General features: G+C 42.6%; 2 protein-coding genes across 2 annotated transcripts; both read right to left on the bottom strand.

Annotated features, from left to right (window-relative positions):
* Window positions 1-1,149: 1,149 nt before the first annotated feature.
* Window positions 1,150-12,308, bottom strand: LOC147226060 (uncharacterized). The gene is made up of 9 exons (XM_086162144.1): window positions 11,987-12,308; window positions 10,076-10,228; window positions 9,018-9,123; window positions 8,688-8,811; window positions 6,232-8,571; window positions 5,508-5,682; window positions 4,779-4,941; window positions 3,969-4,101; window positions 1,150-3,348 (listed from the first exon to the last, which is right to left on the bottom strand). Exons 1-9 carry the CDS (start codon window positions 12,055-12,057, stop codon window positions 3,182-3,184), a joined length of 3,432 nt encoding a protein of 1,143 aa, XP_086018270.1. The 5' UTR covers window positions 12,058-12,308; the 3' UTR covers window positions 1,150-3,181.
* A 1,098-nt stretch (window positions 12,309-13,406) lies between these two features.
* On the bottom strand, window positions 13,407-18,852 carry alpi.2 (alkaline phosphatase, intestinal, tandem duplicate 2). The gene is made up of 11 exons (XM_086161718.1): window positions 18,709-18,852; window positions 18,359-18,475; window positions 17,805-17,920; window positions 17,458-17,632; window positions 16,579-16,751; window positions 15,547-15,672; window positions 15,365-15,434; window positions 14,947-15,085; window positions 14,643-14,833; window positions 14,441-14,557; window positions 13,407-13,678 (listed from the first exon to the last, which is right to left on the bottom strand). The coding sequence occupies exons 1-11, from the start codon at window positions 18,782-18,784 to the stop codon at window positions 13,407-13,409; spliced, it is 1,572 nt and encodes a 523-aa protein (XP_086017844.1). The 5' UTR covers window positions 18,785-18,852.
* Between the last annotated feature and the right edge of the window lie 41 nt (window positions 18,853-18,893).

Genomic DNA, 18,893 nt, shown 5'->3' with positions numbered 1-18,893 from the left:
CCGCTAACACCCCCGGAGTGATGCCATCGCTTTTTACATATTTTTGTCCAGGCCATGTAAAAGTGTGTTCCTCCGCTGTGTATAATGACTGGCTGCTTGTTTACCTAAAGCCACCATGAGTCAGTAGTTTCAAGATGACTCTCCTTCCCTCAGCTGCTTGTTAAAAAAGGTTCGCATACACTTGTGGCGTGACTGGCCCGACGTTCCCAGGATTTAGCCCGCGAAGCAAACTTCCTCTCACAGCGGCGCAGAAGCGTTAAGATTTTGACAATTTTCTCTTAATATGTGTTCTCTACCATCTCGCATTTTCCTCTTAAAGTCAAGCACTGACAGTATTTAAGATTGAGATTGCCCTTTCAAAAGGGATAACACAGTTTTATCTTTAGTTTAATATGCAACAACGAGACAGAAGCATCATCAGAGTGAGGATAAATACTCTGCGATTCGGTAAAGTAGTGAGATCGGGGGCTCTTCGCCCCACAAAGAAGACGCGCCCCCTTCCACATCTCATCCTCGGTCACCATCAGGTCTCTGCCCGCCTCAGTGAACATTCAACGCTGTCGGTGAGTTTGAGCTAAATTGAAAAACCATCGACCGTTGATTGTACCCTGTGGAAGGCCTTTTATCAGTCAGTGTCCCCGAAGTGAAAGAAGAAGCAAGAGATCTGGAGTGGCGAGCGTCCGTCAGAGAAAGGACGCCGAGTTTCCTCCGCCGCGAACGAACCCGCTAAAGAAGGTACCCCCTTTCTGCAGGGGGGGGAAAAAAAGCTTCGAAACCACAGCAAAGGTCACAATCAACATTCATTGCTGTCGGTGGGTTTAACTGTGTGGAAGAGCTCACTGAACGATGAATGCAACTGTGTCCCAGATTCCAGCTGAGCGTCACAAAGACTAGCATCACGAAAATGCAGATGATGGCATTGTTTATCAGCCCGCTAGCCGCCCCCCGCCTCCCGCCTCCCGCCCCGGCCCTCCCCCAACCTCGCCTCCAGCCAAAAGGAGGCAAACACAGGCAGTGCGACTTGACAGGAAGTTCAGATTGCATCTCTATCACTGGATAGGAGGAGGACTCTGTATTTCCATAGAGGAGGAAGAACGAAAAAAAAAAAAAATAGGAATGACCTTTAAGAGGAACACATTAAGAATGTATGCTCTGCATTTGATTTACTATACTAAGATGTTTGGTCTTTAATATTGAAAAATAAAAACCAAAGAGTCACACATGGACAGATGCATTTCTAATAAACCATGTACAAAAATAAAATGCACAACTTCTTGTTTCTTTTTTTTTCCTTTCAAGACAATGGTATACACACATCTATTGTGACATCACACTCGATGGCACAAGAAATTCCCCGTTGGGATTACGGATTGTTGCAATGTGTATCTGCTTAGATTTAATGGCGTTTTCAGTTTATAGGGGAACAGACGTGGATGCACCCACAATCAAAATAAGCTGAGCTACTGAAACAAAAAAAAAAATCACATCAGACACCAGTGTCACCCATTGAAGCTCTTACGCGACCAAATAGAACAGCATTAATTTACTCTGCTGTGGAATTTCTCTGCAAATAATTCAGTTAAAACATGAAAAAAAAAAGGTTTATTTTTGATAATTTTGTATCATGCAATGCTTTGGCCTCACAAACAATGCACTGGAGCAAAAGACATTCATCATAATTGTATAAAATAAATATTCTTGCTCTCCCAAAAGCTACATACATTGGTTTGTGATTATCATAGATGATGGGGGGGAGTTTTACACAATTAAAACAAAGATTTATTTTTTTCCTCCCAGTATAATGGTCCAAAAATAACAGCTACGTAGCATGAAGGGAGTATAAGGGGGCACGTTAGTGTTTTGTAGCATAAATGCACAACTGAAATATCTGAAGGAGACAAATGTTTCAGTGACCTGAGAGGGTTTGCCAGCGGCCAAAATAAAATGACGTAAGTGACAGTTTTTGCTTACTCACTGATGACTATACATAAAAACCACTCTGACTGTCAAAAAAACACATATAAATTAAAAAAACAACAACAATGTAAATCCATCTCAATTTGTCATGTTTTTGTATTTAAAAAAATCTACATTAATTCAATGCAACAAAGAAAATATAGCCCCGTAATAAACACTCCACAACAAGAATTTGTGCTTTGCTGCTGAGCAGATTTTGAAATGTACATCCTCTTTGACACCAGGTTGTGACGGTATCCCATAATTTCTAGCTGCAGCAACACGAAATTGTGATTCGTCACTGATGTGTACCAACATGTGTGTCAACCTGGACTATTATGGAGGAGGATTTCACAAGGGTGGGATTTCACATTGACCGATGATAGAAAAGCATTAATATTTTAACATTTCATTTTTATTATATTGAAAATGTGTTTTTTTTGTAACTGAAAATGGATGTAATTTTTTTTTTCCCCCAAAGTTGGGAGACTTCATCTCCTCCCACATGACCCGACCCCACAAGGAAACATGCACCGAAGTGATGCGGGTCGACGACAAACTAGCCCAAGATCCGCTTTTTAAGATACGTTGCGTTAGGCTATGATAACTGACAACGACCAGATAACTAGTTTTTGTTGATATGGTCTGTGCAACGTTTTACAAATAGCCTCCATAATCAGTCAACTTTGTAATGGATGCGTGGAGCCCAAGGATCTGTGTCCTTGGGCTGAGAGATGCTTGACTCGGCCGCTTGTTGTTCGACGTGCTTAGGAGCTTGCTTGTAAAACTGTATTGAATTTGAATACAGATGTAGCAAAAGCTATGGGTGGCGCAATGTTGCTTCTGAAGGTCCCGCGGTAGCAGTCTCTTAATTCACTATCGCGTATCAAAGTTACACAAGTAGGATATTCAGTAAACTGAAAAAAATGCATGATTTCATCGTGAAGGGGCGAGTGAATGATTCATATCCCGTACGAATTCCTTTCAATCGGGAAAATAAGTTGTAAAATATCTGCAATTTGGAGTCACAAAAAAAAAAAAGCAGACAAAAAGTGAGACGGTCAAGGGATGTAAATTAGAGGATAAGATAAACTGTATTCTGCCTGCAGCTCACGGTTTTACCAGTTTAGAAACTTGACTTGAAATTTCCCGCCATCCAGTGCAGAAATCAAGTATAATCCCAAGACTAGTGGTCTTCTCCCGCGCAGAGTCTCTCCAAGAGTTTTCATTGTCGGATGTCGGCCGGCCGGAGCTGCCGCTCACCTTCCGCCAGGAAGATCTGCATGGCCCGGTACAGCAGGTGAACGCCCAGCTCGCGCTTCCTCTTCCCCACCCAGTTGGAAACCACGCCGTAGAAATCCCCGCGCTTCTGATTGCTGAGCATCTTCAACCCTGGGAGACGGACGGGAGAATGAAGTGGTGCTTTAGAACCCGCAGCAGGATCCCGTGAGGATCGATCTGCCGGCTGAGCTGCCCCGAGTATTGACACTACTGTTAAGAGGCAACTCTTCTGCCTTGTTTCAGTTTAAACCACGATATGATAGCATTCGCTTACGTGTAAAAATAAGCCAATGCTAGCGGCTTATAATGAGCAAAACTACTGACGGAGCCTCAAAACTTGAGAAAAATAGCAACTCCGGTTAAATAATAGATACTAAAAAAATAAATACAGCTAGAGAGCGCGTTCTGTCAAAGTGAGGAGAGCGGAGTAGGATGCAAATGAAATAACACGCATTCATTCTGCCGATGCTTTTGTGGAGGACACGGCTTCCGATGAGCCTCGTGCATGTTCTTGGACTGTGGGAGGAAACCCACGTAAAAACGGGGAAAACTACAAACAGAAAAGCCCGAGGTTGCAATCCAACCGGGGACGTTCTTGCTGTGAGGCAGAAGCGCTAAACGCTACGCCACCGTGTCGCCAAAAAAAAACAAAAAAAAAACCCAACAAAACATGGCTATAAAAAAAATAACTAAACACCGCCACTTAGGAGTTTGATGGCCCTGGTTCTCACCGATGGCCTCCACCATGCAGGCCTCTCTGGTGTAAGCCTCCACCGGTATGACGTTCTGGAAGCAGTGCAGTGAGATGACGCCCAGCCCAGTGTTCCACACCTGCAGGATATGCAGCACTTTCGGGCACAGTTTCTGCCAGGGGGAGGAAAAAAGTCATTTAATTTTTTTTTTTAAAAAAACATTCATTCAATTTAAATTTCATTTAGATATTCTAAAATATTGCAACTTTCAGACTATTAAGCGCACCAGAATATAAGTCTAGATTTGAAAAAAAAAAAAAAAAAAAACTGTAAATATGAAGGCCACACTTGTTTATAAGCCGCAAGTGTCCATCTATAACGTGATTTACACAGAAAGATTTTTTAAACTTTTAATTAAATACATATTGCAAATGCTTTTTTTTTCCCCCTGACAGTGTCTGTAACACGTCTGGTTAAAAAAAAAAAAAAAAAAATACAGAAGCCTACCAGCAACAGTCATTGATCGCTATCTTTTATCCTGCACACGAAAACCACCAAAGTTGTCTTCCTCCGCGTCGGAGTCAAACATCCTCAGAATTGCTCGGTCACGCACATCCTCAGTCTCTCTTTTAATAGTTGCTCTCAACATTGTCAATATGTATTCTGCGGTGTCTACATGTAATTTCATTGGTCAGATGTGACAAGGCTAAATATTTTGGCGCCATAAAGCATGTTAGCCCATAAAAAAAAAAAAAAAAACAATAAATTAGCCACATCATTGTTTAAGCCACAGTGTTCAAAGCGGCTTATAGTCTTGAAATTACGGTTGTTTTTTGCACGTCACCTCACCTTGGAGGTCTTGTCCCCTTTGTAGTATTCCAAGGCCTCGTAAAGATGGCTGTAGGGCCGGGACCGTTTCCCTTTGCCCACGTAAAACACAGCGCCGATAAAGGTTTGGAAACACTCCTGCGGCGTCATGGTGTGGCTACGGAAGGGAAGGTTCGCCGTCACTCTGGCGGAGAAAAACAAAAGGCTGGTCTGAGTGATGGTTCATCCCCGTCGCAGTGATGGAGACTAACTAGCCTTATTTATAAAAAAAGATACATATTAAAATTTAAAGATGTGATAGGGACAATGGGATACATCGATCAGGGTGATGGACATGTCTTTAGTAAAAAAAAAAAAATTTAACAGCATCTTCTATTACAAGATCAGACATTTTTTGTAAAACCCTTCATTTCCTACATTCTGTCTTAAGGTTGCAGTTTCCCCCCCGTGGTCATTTATAAAGGCCGCTTTCTAGAAGCTAGATGACTTGAACCTGAGTTTAAAAAGGGGAGCGGCGGCAGCGTCGAGGGCAGCTGGAACATTTTGACAGTTAAAACAATGTGCGGAACTTGCAGGTGCAAGATATTCGGTGAAACCGTATAAAATAACGCATCGTTTATTGTTGTGGGCAGATCGCAAATCCATTAAAGAGATCATCATTTTTAAAATCATGGGGCGAAAGATGTTTAGTTTTAAGTGTGTAGAGGGCAAAGACAAAAAAAAAATAAAATAAAATACAGAGACGCAGACCTCGGGTCAAGCAGAAGGTAGTTGAAGCTGGATTTGATGACACCCTCCCTCCACTTCCTGTTCTGATCCGGTTGGTCGAATTGCCGGGACAACGCCTGCTCGTCGGCCTGGCAGTCGGGCAGATTGAAGGTCCGCAGGGCCAGATTCAGCTCGGGGCTGAAACCCAAATCTGGTTCTGAGGAAAAGTATATAAATGGTGGGGAAAATTCCAATTATAATAAAATGAATTGCGATAAGGTTCATATTTTAGCACGGTGGTTCTGCGATCCACAAGTTTAACCAGAAATACACTGGTGTTCATTTTTAGGCTACTTTACGTGCATATTTTTAACAAAACTTAAGGCCTCAGATATTCTGTTATGACCCAAGACAACAACTACATTACATTACATTACATTGCATTTGGCAGACACTTTTATCCAAAGCGACTTACAATAGAGGACATAGGGACTGCAAATACACGATGCACAGGAAATATACAGAACAGTAAGCTTGGGCTAGTGAGGGTTTTTTTTTTTTTTTTTTTGGACAGAGACACACAAACGTACACACACACACACACTGCATAGCCTAACTTGCTAACTTGCTGAACAACTAATTCATGATTATGTCACTCTTAATGAAAACTGTAATAAAAACCAAAGGTTGACTCGACACTGCTTTTTTTTTTTTTTTTTTTTTTTAATAACCACAATCATTAGACAAATAAAGAGGATTTAATTACCTGTCTTTTCCGGTTCTGATGGTTTCTGCTGACGTGGTGTTTGGCAATTTGATTCCGTCAACAAGGCACGCAGCCTTCGCATGTAGGCGGGCCGGGTGCGATTGCTGATGGGCCCCGGGTTTTCCCCCAGCTCCACCAGCCTCTGCCTCAGCTGTTTGTCGGTCATCCCCTCCGTCTCTCGCAGCAGCCGCTCCTCCGCCCGGTCGGCGCTCTCATTTTGCTCCGGCACTTTCCGGTTCTCCTTGCCGGCTCCGGCCCCCGTCTGCATGGAGCGCCAGTCGTAGAGGAGGGTCTCCTCGCCGCCGGTCGTGTTCGAGCTGAGCGAGGTGTTGGCGGCCGGCGGGACGTGGGTTTCGATCAGCTTGTGGCCCCGTTCCGTATCGGTGTAAAGGTACTCGATGGGTTCGGACGCGTCCTGCAGGTGCGGACGCCCGCCGGGGGTGTAGGAGACCTCGACCAGGTGGCTCGGCCGCCTGTAGCTCGACAGGCGGTTGATGCTGTATCGAGGGGTGCAGCCGGTGCCCGGAGTACCGGAGAGGTGAGAGTCTTCTCTGGACCTCCGTGGGGAAAAGCAGCCTGAACCGGATGACGAGGACATGGAGTCTGGCTGAAAGCTACGGTCGGCGGCCCTCCGGGAGTTTTCTTGTTTCTGGTGTATTTCTGCGGGATGGGGGTCGCCCGATATCTTAACCTTTTCTGTAGTCCCCTCTGTGCTCGTCACATCGTCAGTCAGGAAGTCCCCATCTTCGGGGAGATCCTTTCCCTGGGCCTCTATGGCGAGTATGACTTCCCTTAGGTTCCTCTCGTAAGCGTCCGCTGAGGAGTTCGGATTCTGCTCCGGTACGACGGTGTCGTTCAGAGTCTGCGATGCGACGCCGCGCTCAGCTACGCTTTTCGGGAGGATGAACGTATCATCTTGTGTGCTGCCGCTCAAGCAGGACCCGTCTCTCAGACCGGCGGGCCATGAGTCTCCACTATCAGCGGGACGGGAGTCCGGCGCCGGGCCGTCGCCCGAACATGATGGAGTGTGTCTGGAAACCTGCGGTGAGCTGTAAGAAGCTGTGCCCCTCTGAGACTTGGGCGTCTTATGCAGAGTTCGAACCGGAGTCGGCAGCGTATCCTCAAACAACGAGGAGGTGAAGAGGAGGCTCTTTCCGCTTTCTCTTTGAGAGCAACGAGTCAGCCGCGACCGCGTCCGGCCAGTTACGAAAGGGCTCAGTGTGAACTGGAAGTCCAGTTGCGATTCCCCGGTGTTATTGACTTGTGTGTCTGTCTCTGGCTGGACTTTGCTGGCTTTACACAAAACATCTGCCACACCATTTTCCAGATGTTTCCCTTCATCGCAGGTTAATTTTTCTAACATATTGAGGTCTTTCTCTGGCTGAGGCTCAATCTGATCCGGGGGAAAAACCCCATCGGTTCGTTTGGCAGAAACTTTGTCCTCTGCGGGGAGTGAGGGGCACTTGGAGGGTAAAGTCAAATTTAGGGTGCTGGTGTAAGGTTCACTATCGCAGCTGCTGTAATGGCTACTACCGGTGGCGCTGCCGCAGCTGCCTTCAGAGGGATGTGCCGGCTGCTCTGCGAGTTCCTGACAAGCCGCTTTCACACTCTCGTCATCCGTTTCCTCGTCGCTGTCTTCCAACGCTTTGTGACTGATGACAGTTTTCTCCATGTTCTCTTCCTGCTGTTCACTGCCGTCCCGGCAAAAAACATAGACGTGATCGGGAGACGTGACGTCTATGCCGAGCCCCCTGTGCAAAACCGTAGCCATACGCTGCGAATCCAGAAACCCCGAGTATTCGGACAGGTCAAAAGACAAGTTGTTGGTGCAGTTGCCGGTGGCAGAAAGGTGTTTGTGAGATTCAGGACTAAAAACTGGGAAGGGTTCGTCCGAGTCCAAAGCTGCACTCTTACAGCTCTCCTGCCTGGATGGAAACACCTGGTGTGTGTCGTCTGTGGACGGGCAGGTTCTTCTACCCCTTTCGTCACAACACGCATCTGGTTTGGACGAAAACGTACCGTCACGATGAAACAATTCCTCTTCGTTAACGGCCGGTATTACGGGTGCAACCGAAGACATACGAGTGCTCGATAACATCGAGGGACCTTCAAATATCCAATGTGCGGAATTGTTTTGGTTGATGTGCACGTCAGAAGGCCTGTTACTTTGGAACATTCTGGAACTTGGCATTCCGTTACTGTTGGACGCGTTGAACATTGACGAGCACCTTGTGCTGCTCAACGGGGCTTCGGCAAAGTCGCTGATCAGAGATGCTTGGGAGCTGAAGCTGTCGTCCGAGTCGGGATAGCCGGACATGTCCGTCTGGTCCGAAAGTTTAGCTGGGGGGGGGGCGGACGTAAGATGACACGAAAATTAACACAAAATCAAAGTGCAATACATCAATTTTTACTTAAAAAAATCTTCCTAACACATGTTTTAAATGATCTTCTCTTACAGTATTGAGAGTGAGGTTTGTCATCCTCCTGGGTGCCCACTGAGCTAGCCTGGTGCTCCTGAAGAAGCTGGGCGCACTTTCTGTTCTCCTGCTGCTCTGCAAGCTGCCCGGGCGTATTTCCTTCCTGTAGAAATAAAAAGAATAAATTAAAAAAAAAAAAAAAAATCAGAATGTGGAATATTTTTGTGAGTAATTTCTATTACAGACTATTATTTATGTGGAACTAATTTGTGTGTTTATATCTGAAGTAAATGAAAAGTACATTTTGAAAAAAAATCTTTCCTTCGGGAAAAAAATAATGGAGAATATTTGTTTAATATACATTCTTACAGTATCCTTCATATTGGGGTTCCCCCCATTCATCAAGAGCAGCTTCAGGTTTTGATAACAGCCCCAGGCTGCAGCGATGTGAAGGGGAGTCAGACCCTCGGCGGATCTGAAGACAAATAAATAAACACGCTATAATTCACATTGTCATTTAGCATCATTCTGACTATAGTGGATTGCAAGGACAAAAAAACTCATTCATAATTTCCAAGCATTTCGAAATAATATTGTCATCAGCAATAACAATTCCACTGGGGTGGGCGATTATTAGGGAGCACTGGATTATATGGCACATCTGTCCTTAAGAAATGGAACGCCACTCGCTACGTCATCACGTCTGTGACGCGATGACATAGAGGTCAATGTCAGAGTTAGTCCTGCGCTACACAGGACAGCGGCACTTTGGGATCACAGCAAGATGAGCGAGTGACAGTGATGGAGATGGACAACAGAAAAAAGAAAAGACGGTGAGCTCGAGGCAAGAAAGCGAAAGCTATCATTCATTTGGATTCATTTTCACCGGGGAAGCAACGGCACCGACTCCGCTGTGCTTGATGTGTGGTGAGAAGCTATCCAATAGCGCTATGGTGCCAAGCAAGCTTAAACACCATCTCCAAATGTAAATGTTCAAAACAAGCCGATGGACTATTTTGAAGCTTACGTACAAACAATGAGAAACTGGCAATTTTTTTGAGAAAAACTACAATGGTAACGAGAGAGCCCTCAAAGATAACAACATTGTTGCTGAACTTGTAGCTAAATCAAAAAGTCCCAGACTGTGGCAGAAACATTAATACTGCCAGCTTGTGTGTCTTCGTGTGTGTCTTTCTACCATTACCGCCACGATATCCATTTCCATAGCCAGGTTTCACACTGAGTATAAATACATTAAAAAACGATATTATTAACGATATGCTTTATATGTACTGTGTTAGAGTGTCATTTTGGTTGGTGGAGTGCCCCAGGATTTTGTAAATGTAAAAAATGTGCCGCCGCTCAAAAATGGTTGAAAATGATTGTCATAGAAGATGGCCCGTATCTCATTTGACTGAAGCCTTTACCTCGCATTGGGGTCGGCTCCGTGCTGCAGCAGGATTTTCAAACACCTTATGTTCTTCTCCGTCTCTTTGCCGACAGCCAGGTGGATTGCAGCAACGCCCGTCTTCCCGACCAGGTCAGGGCTGGCGCCTTGCAAGAGAAGAAGCTCCACAGACCTGCAGAGGATTAATTGTCGTTTTTCAGATTTTTGCTAATGTAAGAGTAATGGAAAGATATGTGCCTTGAAAGTATTTTTAATATGTATATATATTTTTTTTTCCCAGAATATCATGGCTGAGTGTCAGTATCAGTTGTCATGATGGTTGACCAAAAGTTTTAGTTCATAGATTTGGGGGGTTTGGGATTTTGGGTTCCTTTTGAGTGTGTTTTTTACATGCATATACCGGTACATCTTTTTACCCTCTCTTTGTATGATGTACAAACACATTGGGTTGAAAAATGTTTCTTCCTTTTGACCGCTCCGTTCAGGGGTCACCACAGTGAATCATCATAAATCCTCTGATCTTCTCCAGACGTCCTGCCTAGAGGTTCCAACCTCTGTATCCTCCTAACCAGATCTTCACTATCCTTCCTCCTTCCATGTCCAAACCATCTCAGTCTGATTTTATCTCCAGAAAATCTAACATGTGCCGTCCATCAGTCCTAATTAACAGGACATGCAATCATCTGTTATACCCTGCCTTTCCCTTCGCACAAATAAACCCACACGAAGATGCAAACCGTGCAATGTATATTTGAGAAACGAGATCAAAGTTTTCAGTGTTTATTGTCATTTGCATAGTCAGGAAACATGTTTTCCTGCACAATGAAATTCTTACTTCGCTGTCCACAGTGAAGCCAGACAGTTTGATGCTCTTTATAAATACAGCAGTTTAGTAAAAACAAGGCTGCGGTCGAGGACGTTTCGCTCACTTGGGAAAATACAGACGGTCATTGTTTGAGTGTCTAAACATCAATGATGATGCTAAAAGATGTTTCCTTAAAAACTCTTTATTACATTAGCAACAGCAGCCGGGTTAGCAGACCTATAACTTTAGCTCAACGTGAAAGTGCCTGATTCCATACAGGAATCTTCTCCTTTCTGCTTTTTCTTTCAACCTTATCCATCCAACCCTATTCTCTGTATCCTCCTCTCTCACACCAACTTCCTTCATATCCTCTCCTCCAACATTCATAAATCTTCTCTTTGGCCTTCCAGCATCCGTTTACCAATATATTCACTATCCCTTCTCTGTACATGACCCAACCATCTCAGTCTGGCTTCTCTGACTTTCTCTCCAAAACATCTAACATGTGCTGTTCCTCTGATAGACTCATTCCTGATCCTATCCATCCTGGTCACTCCCAAAGAGAACCTTAACATCTCCATCTCTGCGACCTCCAGCTCTGCCTCCTGTCTTTTCATCATTGTTACTATTTCTAGTCCATACAGCATCTTTGGTCTCACCACTGTCTTGCCCACCTTTCCTTTCATTTTGGCTGATAGTCTTCTATCCCTTCGTACTCCTGACACTTTCTTCCACCCATTCCAACCTGCTTGAACCCGTGTCTTCACCTCTTTTCCACACTCTCCTCTCCCCTGGACTGTTGACCCCAAAAACTTGAAATCCTCCAACTTCTCGATCCCCACACCACACACATCTGTCTTGCTGCGACTAACCTTGATTCCTCTCCTTTCCAGAGCATACCTCCGCCTCTAGATTTTCCTCTTCTTGTTCTCTGCTCTCACTACAGATCACAATGTACAGAAAAAGACCTGGAAATTTGGAAGAAAGCAAAAACAAAAATGCTACAACATGCTGCTGCTACTACTACTACTACAACTACTTCTACTGCTGCTGCTACTACTACTGCTACTACTGCTACTACTGCTGCTACTGCTAATAACAATAACAATAGTTATAACTCTCCACCTTGGTTCTCCATTGTTCACGGCTTCAACAAGCTGGGTCTCCAGGCTTCTGTTCCTGCGTCGTCGGTCCATGGCGATGTTTTTTCGGCTTAGAAAGTTCTAGATTCTCGATCTCTTCTCCATCGGAGCGGCTAGCTTCTCAATCTGCACGCTATTTTATCCGCATCACAGGTTCTGTCGCGAACAAAACATTTGCGCCCGCGACGATAAACTACGAAAATGATGGGTATACGGAATAAAATATGCATTTAAAAACCCTCCTCAACAATTTCTCCCAAATAAATGAAACGAGGCGTTGTCTAAAACGACAAACATGATCTTGGTTTTAATAAACCTCAATGTCCGTCTGTATTTTGATTGAAATTCCCTCCAAAGCACCAAAACGCCCCTTTTGCAAATGGCAGTAAAGTCCCGCCTTCGGATCGTCTTTACGCTTCCCTCATTGGACACTATACTTGTCAATCATCACTCGACTTCCGCTTTCTTCTTCTGTAAGGTTTATTGAAAAATTGCTGACCAGTGGGATAGAGGACGCCCTCGAGTGTTTAAAACGTCTATAGACATAATAAAAGAAAATAATAATAAAAAATATATATATATCGATAGAATAATCATATAAACTACATTAATACGCCATAGATATAGAAATTATTTGACTGAGTCCCTTTACAGTTCATTATACCATATAAAATTTAAACAGCCATAAACCGCATGGAAAACATAGAATTCAAAGCTATTAGAAAAAAAAGAGATTATCCCGTGAATATTCCGATCTACAGCCATTTCTGTAAGGTAATTGTATGTATTATCAGATATAAATGTAAAGACAAAAATGTTCATTCATTCATTCATTCATTCATTCATTCATTCATTCATTCATTCATTCATTCATTCAGTCATTCAGTCATTCATTCATTCATTATGTGTACTGCTTATCCTGCAGCCAGGGCGCTGGAGCCTGTCCCAGCTGTCATAGGGCCACATATAGAGACATACAACCATTCACTCTCATTCACACGTCTGGGACATTGAGGTTTTTAGACTGGGAGGAAACCAGAGAGCCTGTCGGGGAGGAGGGTAGGGCATGGAGACACAGGGGGAAAACATGCAAACCCCACGCAAACACACTCTCTGTCTAAATCGAACCGGACACCTTCTTGCTGGTGCTCTAACCATTGCATTGTCTTGCAATAATATTTTTTTCATATAAATACACCGAACAGCAGTGCGTCATGCCATAATCACTTATTCTTAACAAGGTTATGGAGACAAGTACAATTCAACTACCATGGCAGTGTGTAAATATGTGTCACTCCACACACTCTGCAACAGGGTACAGTGTCGCTCATGTGCATTTAAGGTTTTTTTTTTTTCTTTTTTTTATACAAAGTGTCAGGGGAAAGGTAGGTGTCATAATATAATTATACAGAGAGGACAGGTAAAACAAGGAGGCCCATGAGGAGCAGCAGCAGGCTGGGCACGGCGGATCCAGAAGCACTGCTGGGAGGAAGCTTGCAGTCTTTGTAGGGTTCCAAACAAGCAGCGTAAGCCATCGCGTGGGCAATGTAGCTCTGCTCCTGGACCCCGTGGAAGAGGTGTGACATCGGACCTTTGGCAAAAATGGCCACGTCCTCTATGCCATGGGTCTCTGAACGAAGAGGAACAGCAGCCTGCTGTCTATACTCATTAGTCGCTGTAGAGGAGAGCGAGAGAGACCATATTAAACAAGCACATTTTTCAGGGGAAAACATAGTCAGCCATGAAAGATAAAGCACACGTCCCATCAAAAGGGTGTTGAAACAATGTGAAACTCCACCGAAAAGTATGATACAATCTAATTCAGCTCAATCACTGAATCAAAGCAACCTTTGATGCTGAGAAAATTACATTTCTGAAGAATATATGCAAATTATCTATACCTATATAATTCAATTCACACATAACTGCAACAATATTTTTTGCTTAAATGTCTTCCAGCTTGGAACTAGATGGATATAGATATGACAGATTAAATGGGTCAAATATTATTTAAATGTTATTACCCTTTTTTATTGCATCTGCAGAGAAAACTGCTGCTACTGTCTATATTGAAATTCAAATTACATATATTTATACATTTTGGGTTTTATGCTGTTTAATCTCTGTCCTTTCCCCTCAGAACCAGTAGATTGCATCTGCATGCACTTTATACTGTGTTTATTGTACATTTATTGTGCACTTTACTGTTTATCTGCTAATGTGCACTCTATTATTATCATTTTATTCATTTCATGTCATCGTGGGAGAGTGAAAAACGTCTTCTCGATTCCTCTGTATGTCCAGTACATGTGGAGAAATTGATAATAATGCTGACTTTGACTTTGAGGGGTCAACAAGGGCTCCATGCTTGAGTTTTACACCACAAGATGGAGCCACTAAACTACTTTCTGCTCCCTGACCAACACGCCGTACTCACATGACATCGACGGATTCATATCGGGTCGGATTCCATTGACAATCTGGTACCCTGGTCCATTTCCATACACCGCAGTTGTAAAGTGCTTGTTGTCTTTCGCTAGCTGTCGAGAAACCCCTGGGAATCGAGGGGGTTTCAACGTGTGAAAACCAATTAACTTGCAGGTCACGCTACCGTGAAACGCAGCGAGGAGAAAATTTACCTAATACAGGGTTTCCTCTGGTAGAGTATCCTCCGAAAGCAAAGACGTGAGAATGGTCTGCGGTGACCACGGATAATGTGTCCAGCTCACTGGTGATTTCGGCGGCTCGTCCGATCGCGCGGTCAAACTCGACGGCCTCATAGAGAGCCATTTTGGCCCTCCCGCCATGGTGACCGTGATCAATTCTCCCTCTTAAATGACAAAACAAAGTATCCAATATGTCATTAAATATGTCTAATTAAATACCATTCAATAATCCAGCAGCTGCTGAAAATGCTTCAGGTGAATATTAGTTAAGAAGCACTCATCTTCCACAAAGAGGTAATATCCCTTTGGGTTTTTGCTGAGAATTCTGATCGCTTTCTCCATCATTTCAGTGAGGGAGGGATCCAAAGCCTTATCACGTTCCAACTCGTAACGGCAATCCCTCGGCTCAAAGAGACCTTAAGAGAGAAGAGTAGATTTTTCGTCTGTCAGCAGTCAATGAAATATTCAAGATTCGAATAAATAGAAATGATATAGATTATTAAATTGTATCAAAGTTATGAGAAAACATGTTCTGAGATACCTAGATAGCCCTTTATCTCATCTCAGTTGCTTTGTTTCTAAGCTATTTTGTACTATTTATGTACAATTTTTTGTTGTTTCGTTGTGTAAGTCACGAAACTGAACTATGTGATGATCTTAGATAATATGTTATTGACGAAGTAAAACGTCCTCACCAATCAGGAAATCTGTATTTGCTGGATTGATGGCATCAAATTGCTTTTTGTTCCAAACATATGAGGCCCTCTGTTAGCAAGAAGAAAAAAAAAGCAGATGTTAATGTCTTGCAGGTGAAAGGTGTGTGTGTGTGTGTGTGTGTGTGTGTGTGATAACACACACCTGAATACCCATCATTTACCTTCTTATTCTTCAACCACTCTCCAACAAGATCCTTCCCGTCCTTTCGGACTCCCGTTTTGTTGGAATATTCTGGGTCCTTCACCGTGTCGGGAAACATGTATTCCCGACCTCCCCCGAGAATGACCTGGTTTGACAGACAACCACATCATTCTCTCAAAATAAATGTCATTATTCACTCAACGCCAAGCGAGTCTCAGATCAGATGAGGTTGACAGAACAGAAAGGGTTTCTACATTATGTTTTTCCACTTCAGATGCTCAGTTCTGGCAAAAGGTGCTGGAAGTTTCTGTTGATCGTATCTCTTGTGCGCTCACTTCAGATGGCAGTAGCACAGTGAGTGACAATGCACATCTTGCAAAACTGAACGTTTACAATAGACACTTCCGTGAAAAAGAAACCAAAAATCTTTGAGAGGTACTGTGATATGATGACGAAACGCATGCTCTTCATTCATTCACTCATTTCCTTTAAAATGTCAAAAATTGGTCCAAAAATTACTTTGTGGACCAAGAACCCCTTTCAACCAGCAGAGGAGTGAGAACAGTGACCGAACATTTACTTGGGAGTTTGCTATTCCCTCATTACTTTCCTGTGCTTATCAAACGTAAATGTATAAATGATCAAATCCGATAGATAGATAGATAGATAGATAGATAGATAGATAGATAGATAGATAGATAGATAGATAGATAGATAGATAGATAGATAGATAGATAGACGTGTACATGTATAGGTATTTATATATGTAGGTGTGTATTTGTATAAATATATGATGTATATACATGCATATGTTACAAAACAATTACATATATATGTACACATTTGTGCATAAGTATATATATGTACACACAAAATCACATATATATTTACAATTTGTCCAGGCTCTCCTGGACGCAGTGTCTACACTGCGAAAATTACACAGTATGATTTGAAAATACATGTAGAAATGTATGTCTGCATTTTGGTGCTTTTATTCATTTATTTATTTGCGGAAAAAAAAGACAAAAACAAACATCATATTAAAACTTACATTTATCTCTGTGTTGTGAACAAGTTGGTATGCAATGTCGTGACACCCATTTTGGACAGCTTCAGTGGAAAGGTCGGAGTCAGCGTACCAGCCTCTCTCGGGCGTGTGGGCGTAGTTTGCACCCGGCGAGGCGTGCTGCACCCGTGTTGTTGTGACAATGCCCACTGACTTCCCTGCAACAAAATGTAAGTGATTTTATTTGTTAAACATTTTGAAATTGACACAAGTTTCTACATACTTTTTACGTATGCAACTTTGACATTTTGCATGGATATATATGTGTATATATATATGTTATACATGCGTATATACGTGTGTGTGTCTGTGTGTGCATATATGTATATATATATATATGTATAAGTGATTGTATTTGTTAAACATCATGACATTTTGCATATACAGTATTTATGTATACATGTGTATGTATGTATGTATGTACACATATATGCATATATGTATACATATGTATACACAAATATAACATATGTATATAAATACATACAGACACAAACATATTTATTTCTTTTTTGTAATTTTTTGTAAAATTTATTTTAGTACTAATCTTTTATTTAATACATTTTATTATTTTTTTTCTTGCCTTTATTACTCCACAAATTTTAATGTATTTGTCAATGTAACATTTTATCCAGGTCTCCCTGGCACATTGCATTCATAGGAATGGGGCGAATAGCAGGACAAAGCTTCCAGCCTGAACAATCCGGGGATAATTCTGTTCTTTCTGATCAAACACAATTGTCTTTTAATTTCTGCCATAAAAACAAAAGCCCTTGCAGGAGACAAAAAAAAAAAATACTGAAAAGCGATTCAAGCTCACGTCTGAATAATGGCACCATGTGGTAAAACCGATAATAAGCCCACCTGCTTTTTTGGCCCGATGCAGAACAGATGTCACCTCATTACCCCTCACGGTGCTGCAGTTTTCCCTTTTGGCGGCAGCGGTGACACCCAAGGTACCGTAGTTTGCTTTCACTCCACACAGGTACGCCGTCGCCGTGCCGGCGCTATCTGGCATCTGCTGGTCCACGTTGTACGTCTGCAGAGCCAAATACCGGCAGTAATAGTTTTTGGGTTATCAGCTAGATGTTTGCATCAGTGACATTTGACATGGATTGCTGCCATGATTAAATACGATCATCAAATCATTGAAAATAATGTGAGTGTGTGTGTGAGTGTGTGTGTATATATGCATAAAAAGCGAGTTTGACCTTAGATAGTGCCAGGTGAGGGAAGGCTTCCATCGACAGACAGGTCTCCTCTCCAGATTTCCCTGCTAACTGGCCTTTGAGGATTCGTGCGGCGGTCACCGTCGGTATTCCCATACCTGGCAGGTGGAAAAGCAAACACTGACCGCGATTGATAACATCGACGGAGGAGAAACAGGGTTTTTATTGTTCTTCCATGAAACTTCATGAAGCTTTGCTGATGTGAGAGTTTAAAGGGCGTTGAAAGGTACTCAAGTTAGCGACTGCGGCTTGTAATATTTCCTGTCGTTCTCAAATCTATAATACTGTCTTATGACTCTTATGTGAAGAAAATCAGTTCTTAAATATTCCGATGAAACAACATAAAAATCATATTGTACCATTTTTAACTTATTTTGGAGACGTTTGATTGGCTGTTCCCCACAGCCAATCAAAAGTCTGACATCATATATTAGAACCTAGATATAACCCCAATTATTGTCCCTTAATTGGGAAATTTATTCTTCTTATCAATTCTTTAAAGTCTGTGCTGCTGGAAAGTCCTCTCTCGGCCTTACCGTCCCCCAGGAAGAGGATAAGGTTCTTGGCTTGATGAAGATTAGGCTGAATATTCAGAGCGGTGTGAAGAGCCTGGCTGCCCTTGTTATTCCAATAGCTGGCGTGGAATTCTTCCTCTATAGAAAAGAAAAAAAAAAAAGACAGACACCAACTTCCAGACCAGAAATGACATTGTGTATTTTATTCATGCCAGGTATTTATGTGAATGTGAAGACGTTTTTATGTCTTTTTATTTTAGCTGTCCAAAATATCATTGATAGCCTTTTTTTTTTTTTTTTTTTTTTAGGTATTTAGTTTCTGTTGTATCATGATTGGACAATAAAGAAACAAATTGATTGTATATCCTTACCTGAAATAGATAAAGTCGATTGCAAAAACACTAACATAAATAGTCCAACGTAAATGAGGAGATTTTTCCTCGCCATTTCGACTGTGGGTCCTCTGGTGGCGGTGTAATGGTTCCTTGACCTGGGAGTCTTTTATAGCAGCAGGAAAAGGAGCAAAGGCCATGTCCTTCTTACAACATGAGCAAGG

Source organism: Fistularia commersonii, chromosome 16 (assembly GCF_037954325.1).
Source record: "Fistularia commersonii isolate RoL2024-O1a breed Wild chromosome 16, RoL_Fcom_v1.0, whole genome shotgun sequence".
Classification (NCBI taxonomy): Eukaryota; Metazoa; Chordata; class Actinopteri; order Syngnathiformes; family Fistulariidae; genus Fistularia; species Fistularia commersonii.
Note: the sequence above shows the minus strand (reverse complement) of the source record. Positions and strands in the feature narration are given on the sequence as shown.

What these genes read in the sequence shown, in the direction of transcription:
- alpi.2 (XM_086161718.1), bottom strand. Translation starts at nt 18,784, where the DNA reads ATGGCGAGGAAAAATCTCCTCATTTACGTTGGACTATTTATGTTAGTG. An exon ending in GCATCGGGCCAAAAAAGCAG is followed by an intron (nt 16,752 to 17,457) that starts GTGGGCTTATTA and finishes ATTTTGTTGCAG; the next exon opens with GGAAGTCAGTGGGCATTGTC. An exon ending in AGTGGTTGAAGAATAAGAAG is followed by an intron (nt 15,435 to 15,546) that starts GTAAATGATGGG and finishes TCTTGCTAACAG; the next exon opens with AGGGCCTCATATGTTTGGAA.
- LOC147226060 (XM_086162144.1), bottom strand. Translation starts at nt 12,057, where the DNA reads ATGGACCGACGACGCAGGAACAGAAGCCTGGAGACCCAGCTTGTTGAA. An exon ending in CAAACCTCACTCTCAATACT is followed by an intron (nt 8,572 to 8,687) that starts GTAAGAGAAGAT and finishes CCCCCCCCCCAG; the next exon opens with CTAAACTTTCGGACCAGACG. An exon ending in TACCTTCTGCTTGACCCGAG is followed by an intron (nt 4,942 to 5,507) that starts GTCTGCGTCTCT and finishes TTTCTCCGCCAG; the next exon opens with AGTGACGGCGAACCTTCCCT.